Source organism: Lathamus discolor, chromosome 5, assembly GCF_037157495.1.
Source record: "Lathamus discolor isolate bLatDis1 chromosome 5, bLatDis1.hap1, whole genome shotgun sequence".
Taxonomy (NCBI): Eukaryota; Metazoa; Chordata; class Aves; order Psittaciformes; family Psittacidae; genus Lathamus; species Lathamus discolor.
In genome coordinates, this window is record NC_088888.1 from 100,291,327 (window position 1) to 100,303,915 (window position 12,589).

The 12,589-nt window shown below is 35.4% G+C and overlaps 2 protein-coding genes across 5 annotated transcripts in view; one reads left to right on the top strand and one right to left on the bottom strand.

Moving 5' to 3' along the window:
- The window catches only part of VSNL1 (visinin like 1), an 86,638-nt gene extending 83,130 nt beyond the window's left edge, over positions 1–3,508 (top strand). The window contains 2 exon segments of the mRNA XM_065681677.1: positions 632–847; positions 1,789–3,508. Coding sequence (XP_065537749.1) covers positions 632–847; positions 1,789–1,986 — 414 coding nt within the window. The 3' untranslated portion in view covers positions 1,987–3,508.
- Positions 3,509–4,188: 680 nt separating this feature from the next.
- The window catches only part of SMC6 (structural maintenance of chromosomes 6), a 32,001-nt gene continuing 23,600 nt past the window's right edge, over positions 4,189–12,589 (bottom strand). For 3 of the 4 annotated variants that reach the window (XM_065681672.1, XM_065681674.1, XM_065681673.1), the window contains 5 exons: positions 12,119–12,244; positions 10,610–10,715; positions 9,266–9,418; positions 7,854–7,951; positions 6,146–6,596 (listed from right to left, as the gene is read on the bottom strand). In XM_065681672.1, coding sequence (XP_065537744.1) covers positions 6,488–6,596; positions 7,854–7,951; positions 9,266–9,418; positions 10,610–10,715; positions 12,119–12,244 — 592 coding nt within the window. In that variant the 3' untranslated portion in view covers positions 6,146–6,487. Of the gene's footprint in view, positions 5,577–6,145; positions 6,597–7,853; positions 7,952–9,265; positions 9,419–10,609; positions 10,716–12,118; positions 12,245–12,589 lie in introns of those variants that run through there. The other variant, XM_065681671.1, reaches the window with a different exon arrangement.

The window sequence follows — 12,589 nt, forward strand, 5'->3', positions numbered from 1 at the left end:
CTTAAATCACAGGTTTCCTGAGGGGAAAAAATAGCAGCTGAAAACCTACATGTTATGGTCATGTAAAATACTTTGTTAAGCTACAGTTGCAGTGTTCACTGATAAATGGATATTAAACATGAAAGCATTGCTCTACGTTGTTTTATCTCAGCTCTCATGCACTTGTATTAATGTTGGCTGGCAGAACATATGTCCCTGGTTTTTTATGCCATGTGTAGATTCTTCTTTTTGAATAAATGAAGTTCTGTAACAACAAGCCCACACATTTGCTTGGTTGCAACATGTCAAGGGCAGAAAAAATAGTGCTAAAATGCACCTTGGTGACTGTTTTTCATAAGCAGAGAATATTAAATACAATCTCCCATTTGCGCCCAACTTCAATTTCAAGTTCATCTCATTAATTTAGCTTTAAATTAGGACTAAATATATTTTTAATGTTGTTTGCTGGAGAGAAAACTTTTGACTAATCATTGTGTTGTTACTGTTACAGAAGTTTACGTTGCGTAGCTTCTGTTTCACATAAAGCCCACCAGCAACTCTCAGTAAATGCCTCACTTCAGTGTTTTGCAGGCAGGTACAGAACTTGTTCTTTCACATTGCCCACAGTTGTAGTCATTGTTTTATTTTGCAGTTCTTTCCGTACGGCGACGCTTCGAAGTTTGCCCAGCACGCCTTCCGAACCTTTGATAAAAATGGAGATGGGACCATCGACTTCAGAGAGTTCATTTGTGCACTGTCCATCACCTCACGGGGCAGTTTTGAGCAAAAGCTAAACTGGGCCTTCAACATGTACGACTTGGATGGTGATGGTAAAATTACAAGAGTGGAAATGCTGGAAATCATAGAGGTGAGTCCAATGTGACACTTAAAAATAACCTGTCTGAACATTAACAGAAATTAACTGTTCCCATACCCTTTAGCTTTTAAGCACACGAATAGCTGTACCTATCTTTAAAAGCACAGATTACACACATTTGTTCTACACTGATTCATGCGCCAGTGGTGCAAGCAGACTGAGATTTTTATAGATGTAATCTTTGAGCATTGCAGAGAGTACATATAAGCTTTTAAATACCCAGAGGTAATTGTTTTTTTTTTCCCTGATGAACAGATTAACCGTACGAATAGCACAGCAAAGGATTTACAAAGCCCATCTCAAAATCACTTACCACCCATGAAATTACCGGTTTGTAGCTCAAGTAGCTGAAGCCTCACTGGAGATTAACTTCAGATGATTACGAAAATTTACAGGGAAAACACACTATTTTCAGTGAGGTCTCACAGATGGGCATTAAGATGCCCACGGTGCATAATACGAAGGATGAAGTTTACTGCCATTGTTATCTACCAGGTACTCCCCACAGTAGTTAATACCAGATTTTGCTCCCGTGAACCCATAGAAAGCTGTTAAAGGGTGATAATTTCTAACACTGATTATTCAGAATTCCTATGAAATATTTCAGCGGAGTGATTACAAGCCAAATAAACAGTTGGTCCAGAGAATAGGTTACAACAGTTTTGCACTCTGAAACAGAAAGCCACAGAAATTAGTTCTAGAATGCAAAATGTAACTACTGAAATAATCTACATGTAAAGAAAGTAAAACACATTCTTCCTTGTTTTAAATGTATGGACACCAGATTCTAATGAAAAGAGAAAAAAAAAATCACTTAATCCTTTGAGAAACTAACAGTCTTGTTATTGCTGGAGTATCTTTCCAGAATTTGATTACATCAAGAAATCAGGTTAGTTTGTATGTTGAATTTTCCATTTGGTTTCTTTCCAAAGGCCATCTACAAAATGGTGGGCACTGTGATCATGATGAAAATGAATGAGGATGGTCTGACGCCTGAGCAACGGGTAGACAAGATCTTCAGTAAGATGGATAAGAACAAAGATGACCAGATCACACTGGATGAATTCAAAGAAGCTGCAAAGAGTGATCCTTCCATTGTATTACTCTTGCAGTGTGACATTCAAAAATGAGCTTGTGTACAATGCGTCATAGACTGCACAGAAGTTTAATGTTCCATTCAGTTTGCAGCTATTTCCACACACACAAAAATTTGCTTGGACTACCTATAAATGGACTTGCTTCTTGTGTTTGAAACACTTGTGTGCATGAGAATGTCATTTGCTAAAGAATTTTAAAAGTATATATTATAAAAATAAACTGCCACAACGTGATGTGTGCAATGTCATTTCACAACAACCCTATTCCTCTGAAGCCTGTGCAGCAGTCCTGTGCTGCAGTGAATTATATTATTTATTGTTCATGTTTTACTGATGCTAGCTCTGTGTCTCCTAGACTGAATAATGTTAGTGACACTGAATTCCCATGGTAATGTTAACTGTTTACTAGAAATCATGTCACCATTCTGCTGTAAAGTAGTATTGGACAGACAGAGGGGAAGAGTTCCTCGGCTCTTAAGTCTGATCCACACATGTGCTTGTATTGTCAGTGGATATAAATGTACTTCATTTGCATGCCTTTTAGGTTTGCCTTAATTCTTACCTCATTTGCATCCCTTCAATCTGGAAAGAGCTATGTCAGAGGAATGCAATATAAAAAGAAAAAGAAAAAAAAACCTGCTAAAATGATCCCTTTAATTAAAAATATATATAAATATATATATAATGTTTAAAATATTGTTTTATTGGAAGTTTAAAGGTTTTATTGGAAGTGTATTGATCTTTGCCTGAATTTTCAAAAGCTTCCACAGAGGTTGCAATATATATGTCCCAAAATAAATTTATAACATTTGACCTTTTCCCCTAATTCTTATTTCACGTCTTCAGCCCGGTAATAGACAAAAAAAAAGTTCAACCTTTAATTCTCTGTCACTGTACTACTGGGAAGTACGTACTTCATTCTGAAAGCATGAAGAAAACCTCTTTTTGCACTCACTCACCTCAAGAGTCATATTTTAAGAAACCAACAGTTGTATTTGTATTTACCAGCAGAGCAGCTGTTCATCCTCTAAGATGCTAAGATTTAACAGTAAACCTTCCAGACCTGTGCTTATGTAGCTTTTTGAGCTGGCTGGAATTCAAATACGGTTTATTTACTTGGACCTAAACGCGGTCTTCTAATGTTTTTCCCCTCACTTAAGTGTTATTTCTTATCATGTGACACTAACCTACACTTGATTTAATATAAATAGACATGTTGTTAAAAATCATTACTGGCAAATTCACCATAAGGTACAATGATGTGAAGTGATAGTGAAGAGAACCACTTTCCTTCTCAATTCCATGTATATCAGTCAAGTTCATACTGTGGCAAGTATAGGTTCTGCATAGCTGTGGGAAAGCACCAAGAACTGGCAGACTGCAGAAATTTCAGATAAAAATCTTTTCTACACCACATGCCCTAGCTGCATAGAGGATTGCAACAAAACAAGAGAGTGAACATCTCACAATTGCATGTTTGGTATTTCTTCTTTACCTTATGAAGAAACAAGCTGGTACTCTTAATAGCTAAACAATAAATATGACACAAACCAAATCATTCTCTGTATTTTCAGATTTTAAAAGTGACGCTTATCTTAAAATTTAGGGGAAAAACCCTAACAAAAAACAGTTTCACACATTTTGCTAATAAACATGGGGGGCAGGGGGCATGGGACACACAGAATCAATTGTTGCCACAACCACAGCCATCCATACTTAAGTTTCTTCATACTCCGAACAAACAGCAAAAGACAGAAATTTCAGCTGCATTTTTTAATACCAGGATTTCACTTAGACTACACAGGTAATCATTTTGGCAAATCAGAGGGTGGTGCTGTGTACACTTGGCTGTAACTTAAAAAAAATCCACAGTCTGAAAACATTCCATACTTCTGAGAATTATATGCCCATTGTTTCCACTTAAACGTAAATTACTCGTTGTTGAATATTCCTGGGAATTTATGCGTTTCCACTTTATGTATACTTACTAGAGCAGCAGTACCTCATTCTGCATTTCCCTGTACCTCAAATTAATGTAGTTGGACAGGCTCCATTTACTTTAATGCAGCATTAAGCAATGCACTGCCATCCAAAATGGCCAACAAGTCAAACACAGTCACAAAATATATTATCAGTACTGTGATCCTCCCTCTAGGTAGCTGGTATAGTGAAATTTGTATTTAGAGTACCAAGAATGAGATAGTTCTAATGTAAAAATAAGTGCATCCAAGCAAGTGCTTCAGTAATCGTTTATTCAGCATTAATCTTCTGCCATGAAAACAGTTGCTTATAATTAAAGTCAGGCACATATTTTCATCCAAGTACTGTGGTATATTAGAATAAATACAATATATTGCTTTGAACCAAAGACCAGAATTGTTGCCAACTACTCCGATATTTCAAGTATAAAAACCATGGGAGAAAAATGAAGTGTGAGCTCAGAAGTAATACAATAATTAGTTTTCCTGAACCTCTTCTCCACATAACTCATTATAAACATATTAAAGAAGATAAATGCTTTTCTCGCTCCTTCACTCTTGCTTTTTATATTTTTTGGATGCTGAAGAATATCAGGGGGAAACAATGCTATACCATTCTATCATTCATATTGTAAAATGGTCTAAAACATGTTCTAGTTTCATTATAAAATTGAGCCAAACTAAACATGTGGCTCATGATTATGTAATAGTATCAAAGACTCCCAGTACAAACAATCCAGGCTTGTGTTCCAGACAAGTTTTGCCAAATACACACTTTGTATGGTGATGCATCCTTACACCAGCACACCCCACCCCCCTCCCCCAAGTGTTTTCACATAATCCTAAAGTTGTATCTTTAATACATATTCCATCAAGTCACATGATTATGGAATTGCTGAGTTTGGTAGGATATCCAAAGTTCTCCTGTCCAGCTCCCTGCTTGAAGGAGGTGCAGCAGTCTATTTAGATCCCAAAAGCCTCCAAGGATAGAGATTCTACAGCCTACTAGGACATGCTCAAATGCCTCATACCTTCATTAGGAACAATCCCTACCTCTGGTTTATCCAGCCAGAACCTCCCTACCCACTTGAATTTATGACTGATGTCTGTGCCTCTTCTGCCACACACCTCCACAAAAAAACTGGCCTTGTTTTTTCAGGAACTTCTTCAAGGGTGTGACACGCCTGGGCCTCTCGGCCCATCACCCTGTGCTTTCAGAAGTAAACATCTGAAGCTTTTAAAAGGGCACCAGAATTAGTTCCTACAGTTTGAACACACTAGAACTGCACTTAGCTTTCTCAGGCTGGTTTTGGCTAGGGTATTTCCTTCCCTTCTTTATCTAGCTTCCATCCAGAGATACCTACAGCTTTAACATATGCTTGTGAAAAAACTAAACAATGTTAAAGACCACAAAATACGTGGAGCAGCTGAAAAAATCGGCTACAAAGTCAAGTTAAAAATTACACTGCAATGAGGTTTTATTGAAGAATTGCTGTTTAGGAAATAACTGTAGAAAGTGCAGAACTGTTCTCTGAATAGTCTCTGGTTTTTGTATCCCCATAATGTCAAAAAGAAAAATGTATTTCTGATGGCTAAACTCTAAAAAGTGATCGTTTTTGAAGAGCTCCCAACAAATTCAAGTTCCTGGAGAAAGGAGAAGAAAACAAAAAAGGTTAATTTGGGGCAGTTTGAAAAATCTGGTGGTTCTTTTTCCCTCTAGTCCCCCAAAACTGCTTGTATTATTTAAATAAAGCAAGATTAACTGCTTTACTATAGTCCCGAAGTAGGTGGGGACACCCAGCAAAACGCAGGCCTATACAATGCTATATAAAAGTTACTGTATTATTTCCCCAAATTCTTATTCCACTCAATTCCTCTATTTTGGAATGACTTCTGTCTCTTTGGTTTGTTATAATTAATATCTACAGTTTTAGTATATACTTCCAAACACAGGCTGTTCAAGAATGGAGTTTGTGTTAAAAAAATTTAGAGTTTATAAAGCCACAGATTCCTAGTTTTCACTTCTCGAATTCTGAAAATATACACTATAAATGCTAACATGGTCAGCTGCTGTGGTTCCACTGGAAAAAAAAGAAACATGTTTTACTGCATGTAATTATTAACACATGTTTAAGAAACAGAGCTAGAAAGAAACATTTTTAACTTAATGCTAATTTTAAGAGCATAGAGACGCTAAAACATTACCACAAGGATCAGTTCTCACTGTTTATTAAAATATTACTCCATAGTTATATAAAATACATTTCGTCTTTTCCAGAAGACAAAACAACTGATTAAAAAGTCAGTATACTAGCAGGTAGTTAAAAATATCAACTGAGCATTTAGGATTTTCTCATCATAGAAACTGTGCTTATATTGCTCTGTACATACACAGTAATTCTTAAAAAAAAAAATTTGTTATTAAAAAAATACTGGAACCTCTTCCCAAGAGTATCTAATAAAAGATCCCCTTTTCAGCATCAGGAAATAGTAACATTATACACATCATTACACATTTATCCTCAGTAATATGCCACATTCATACAGAGAAATACTTATTGATCTTCCTCTTCGTCATTCCTATTTTTGAAATTCAGTGTTCTTTGGCCTCTTTCAGGATCTTGCATTCGGAGGATTCGAATACAGGAACTCGTAGGCAGAGAACTAAAAATAAAGTATGCATCATTTAAACAGTGTTTCTTCCCCACAGATTTTTGTATTTCCATTTAATTCTTTTCATCAACATGTTTTCCTTTCAATAACTCCGTCTTTTTCTTTGAAGGTTTAAAAAACAGTAACATGGGGTGAAGTTCTGGCTTCATTGAATTGATACTGGAGCCAGATTTCAGTAAAAGCTTGAGGTAAACACGATTTAAATTGTGTGATTCTAACACTTAGACTACCTCGATTATAGAAAAGTTACTTTTAAGCGAAACTCCAAATGAAACAATGATCTTACATAGTTCATATTTGCCTTAGAGATTCTGAAGTGAATCACATCATACTAAAAATGAGCAAACTTACTATGCATATATTTATACAGGTTTCTCCACCTTTATCTTAACATAGAATTTTTCCAAAGGTGCCGCCATACTGTCATTAAATTAAATGTTTGCTAAACATGCATGATGTAACAAAATATAACAAAACCAAGATGTACTTGAATTATTGAACTTTTAAATATAACTTTTAACAATACAGAAAATTCCTGTATGTTTCCTGAGTGCAGTTTCAGAAATTCCCCACGAAGAATTTCCAACAGAATACCACTATTTTACTTCTTACAGATTTATAATAAAGAAAGACAATTAAGAGTAAATTGGCTATATTTTACAAGTATCTTTGTAAAGATTGCTTAACTATCCATTGCAGGCTTCACTGATTACATCTGCCTAACAGAGAGGAGAGTTGACTGCATAGGCTGAGATAGTGACTGTCCCTTTAAGCTGGGTATTGCTTTACCAGGGATGAACAAACAAAACCCCCAAGGAGCTGTTAACAGTCTAGATAAAAATAAAAAAAAAAAAAAATCAAAAGACAAACATCTTGAAAGTACTGCAGTATTAATAGGAAAAAATGGGAAAATGCAAAGTCTTCTATTAATTCTGGGGGAGGAAAGAGAGATACAGGGCTAAAAGCTACCAGGAGCCTACTATACACAATGAAACATTTCTAAAGGCTGTTCTACTTAAGGTAAAATGATTCGAGTCCTACTGAATGACCATATTAGAGACATTACATAAGGAAGTGTGAAAAACCTATTGAATTCCCAGAACAATCAGCAATGAACTGCTTAACTGCTCATTTTCTACTGCTACAAACAGCAAAATTTTTTCCTTGTACTGATTTTTTTTCAAGCTATACTTGCAATAGAACTTCCTTGCAATATTTCCTGGTACAAAAATAACACAACGGTATTACCTCATGCTTTGTGGGGTGAGCAAAATGAACTGTCGATGGCGCTGTGTGCCAGCCACCTTAAGAATCATATCCATTGCAATTCTTCTGTTAACCATGTCCTAAAGAAAAAGATTTATCAGATAGAGATATTGACTATGCACTTCACTGGCCTACTATTGCACAAACTGGGACAAATGCTTAAGAATAAAATAATTAAAAAATATCTTAATTGAAAAACCTACTGGAATCAATTCATAACAGTAAAGCTTAGCTAAAGAAATGTCTAATAAAAACCAAGCTGGAGAAACATTGCAGTTAAAATTCTAAAAATTATAGTCTGGGAAATTCTTAAACTCTACATTTTAGTACACGTAGACAATAGAAAGCTGCTATTGGAACAATCATATACTCCTACTCACAGCATTTTACTATCACATTTGATATGCATGTAGTAATTCCTACTTTATCAGTATGCTGAGATGAACTGTATTTAAGTAGAATAATGTTTCCCATAAAATCCTGCCTCAAAATCACATGAAAGGATTTAAGGGCTGCATGAAACCCAAGCTATTTTGTAGCTTGTTTTATTGTGATTATTATTGTTGCTATTATTATTTTGAAACCACCTTATACACTAGGCTTAGTGAAAAAGATGTGCAATGGAAAGCTATTACTAGTAGGGGTTTTATGAAGCTGTACTTCTATACATTGTTACATATGAAACTAGGTACCTCCCTGGCAAATATGCTGATGAAGTCCTCTTGTGGTGGGTCTCCAGGATTACACCAAAAGTAACTACAGAACGTGGAGACGGTCATATTGCACTTACTGGCACAGCAGTGGAAAGACAAATTATGTGTAATTATTTACAGAATAGATGATATGGTATGGAAGTTCTCTGCAGGGCCTATGGTTCTGAGTATCCACCCTCTCCTGGACAGCTGGCTAAACTTCTGCACAAATAACTTGCAATAAAAAAATTTGATTAATCACCTATCCAGGAAAGCTATACACAAAGATGAGGTTTAAGTTTTACCTGACATTAGTATTTACTATTTATTACTCTGCATTTCAGCATCTTGGAAAGATGCTACTGTCATAGCAATATGCAGAGGCAACCTTGACAAACACAGTAACAACTGCTTGAGGAACTATTTTATGATTTTCCTGCTGGGCTAAGTTAAGCAAGTGAAGTAACAGAGATGCTCATAGTTTAGGGTACCAACTCCAGAAAGAGAATAAGTTTCAAAAGTCACTAAGCAAAGTGTAAAAGCTTTGTCTTGGGGATTTTTTTTTTTTTTTTTTATTTCGGGATTTTTTATTTATTATTTAGTTAAATTACAGTGCTTTAAAATCTGACCAAATACAAATAATAACCCAACTATTTCACTAATTTATACAAATCAGAATAGCAAATGTAGTTTAAACTATACCATGTAGACATCAAATTCATCCAAGCATCTGAAAGGAGATTCAGTAATGGACCACAGAGAAAGAATGAAACAAACTGTTGAGAAGGAACGTTCACCTCCTGATAAGGATCGCACATCATTGAGGGTACCTTTGTCTTTCTCTCGAGGCTGAACCTGGAAATAAAAACATTAGAGCCAATTTTTAAACCTGAGATGGAGACTTACTAACAGAATCATAATTTTAATGGTAAACACATTATGTGTGAGCAGACAGAGATCACCCGAGAACAATTTCATACACTTAACTACCATTGCCATTCTGGAATGGGATGGCTCCTAATCATTTAGTAACACATTTCTACGACCACTGCAAATACACTTAAAATACACTTAAAAGACTGAATGACTGCCAGTGTTTTCTACCGAAGAAACAAGAGTTTAAAGGAGAAACAGTTTATTTACTAAAATACATGAATCGTTGTGAGCAATCCTTTGGTGCCATTGATTGTGATGACACTTTGTAGCATTCCCCCTCTAAGATTAAATTTAAGGATCTTCTTGTCTTGTTATTTATACTACCTTTAACAAGCTAAGCAGGAAAATAAGAATTATTTTAAAGTAGAGTCTTAGATGTTTTTTTGTAGGAGCTGTATTTCAATTTACCTTCCTTGAGTAAACATGTATCTCTTGCATGAGAAACATGAAACATCAGCTATAAAAAAAACAAACGCATTTTGACAAAGCCACGTAATGACATTTTACAGACTGAGTTTGAGTTCTTCAGATACGAATCCTTCACATGTTTAATTAGGATTCTGTCAATACATATTTATGTTGTCAATACACATTTTTCCCTTAAATTCCTAAAAGTGAAGTCTCCCACAGAAACAAAAGTAAATACCCCCATAACAAAAGCTTTTGGGGAGGTATGATAAAAGAGACACAAAAGAAAAAAAAAAAAAACAAAACATAACACTAACAAAAAAACCAAAACATAACAGCTATTAAAAGTTGCTTAAATAACAACTAGAGCCATTATACAATCACACAAATTGAGGTAAACTTCCTATCAATGGAATAGGAACGAATAATTTTGAAAGACTGACTTGCTCGTGAATTTTTATCCTCAGCAAAAGACAAGACTCCAAGTTTATTCCATGTAACCTTGCAACCTGGCCATGTAAGACAGCAATAAATTTTTTTGCTTGTTTTCAACAGCATCCTACAATTTAGCCTAACACATTTTGGAGAGGGAAGAACAATTTCTTCTATCTTTGCACTGCATGTTCTAGCACGTGATATACTAGTAGTAATAACTGCAATAATTGCATAATATGATAATTTCAGTAATATAAAATAACTTACTGTTATTGAAAGTGTCTCATTCTTGTGATCAAAATATATGTTTCCAGAGCAAGCTCGAATACGTAATAAATGGTCAAAGTAGAGTTTGCATCGTAAAGAAAGGAGCCTTAAATCAGTTAAATCAAGTAAACAAACATTAGATCCGTAAGTTTTAAAATACATGATAAAGTGACAACATATTTTTATCAAGTTCCGCATCATAATCTTAAATATAAAACTCACTTTAATAATATCATTTTCCCAAATCAATTAAGCTCTGGATTGGGTAACTTTCTATATTGGACATACTAGAGAGAATCACCAACACAAAGTAACTAAGTAAGAAATCAAGACATCCAAGGCTTTGTATTTTCTAGAAGTCTGCTTCAACAGACTGGAAGCTTTTTACACCATTCTTCCACAACTTCAACAGAAAAGGACCACATGCCACTTCTAATACTGGACAGGAAAGAACTGCACAGTAAGGACAGTAAATAATTTAAATGGACTCTGCTAGACTCTGGAAATTAAACATTAATTTCCCTACCAGTTTTCTCCTTCCTCCCCAGTTCTAGCATATAATTTCCCCAACAGTCAATACATCACAGTTCCTTCAAGAAAGAACTGTCGTGCTTTAACACACCCTAAAGTGGGACTGATACTCATAGTTGGGCACTAGGAACAAGATTCAGTTTGACATACAAGGGAAAGTATCAGATTCTGCATGTAAATCTTCGCTACTACTATTTATATATTTCCATCTGCAAAGGCTAGGATTCTCCTAAGCATTGTTATTTGTCACGGTCATACTGGCACCCCGTTCAGATCCCAGATCAAAAATTACAAGCAGAATCACCACAAATTCCTCAATTTCTGCTGAAGGGAATGATAAACTATGAAGGACTGCTCTGGGAAACAGACCATCAGTCCTTTTCAAAGGTGCCCACCACAAAATCTTCTTTGATAGCGATGGGATAGTGAGAGGCTGAAGCAAGAAAGAAGGGATGCACTCCCACTAATGGACACTCCATGAGAGAAGCAGCTGTCAAACTGCAGAATCTGAATAAAGACCTCAACATTTTTTCAGCACAGGGCAGAGAAAACACATTTGCCTCACAACAAAATTACATGAGCACAGCACACCACTAATTATAATCGATGAAAATAAGCAACAGTCCAGATGATTTCAATACTACTATGTTGCTGATATTTTAATGACTAAAACCAGCACTGAAACACAAACTGAACTGCCTTGGATTAAGTCAGCAGAGTAGGGGCCTTTGGTGTGAAGCAATATACAGCCTCTAGAGATCATATTGTTTTTTCAGCTGTCAGTCCAGGCTGCCTCTAAACTGAAGGCACAATAGTATTGGATCTAGGAGCATGATGAGGTTATTAAGATTGCTGTGAATACTACCTTAAAGATCTCATTCTCACAGGTCTGCTTTATAATTTTCACTCTGGAGTACAGGTGCATGCTTACAGCTACATGTTTATCTAAAACCAGAAATTGGAGCAAAAGTAACTCACCTTAAGAATTGCCGATATATTTTGAATCTCTGTGTCATTATTTCTTCCAGCAGCCTAATAAATTTCTTTAAATTCTTTACTTTACTGTTTGCATCCTTATATCTTTCCTTTGCATCATGAAATTGCCTGTTTTAATTAACACAAAGTCTGGACTCAACATGCATTACATTAAAACTGAGCTATTGTTGTAAATGCTGAGTATCAATTTGATAATCAAAACATTCAAATAAAAACTTTCTCGTGAGGATCTATGTTAAAGCTAGAAGTATTTGATGAGGCAAGTAAGACACTTCACAAGTGAAGTTGGAAAAAATATTAATTTTACTTCTATTTTAATTCGTTTGAAAGAAAACTCTTACATCAAGGAGAATGAACAACTGGGCTCCCTATGCTCAAGAATACCTGAGGTGAATGATTTCTTGAAATATATTTTAGGTCAAAGCCTCAAGTATTTGCCTAACTACTGCATTA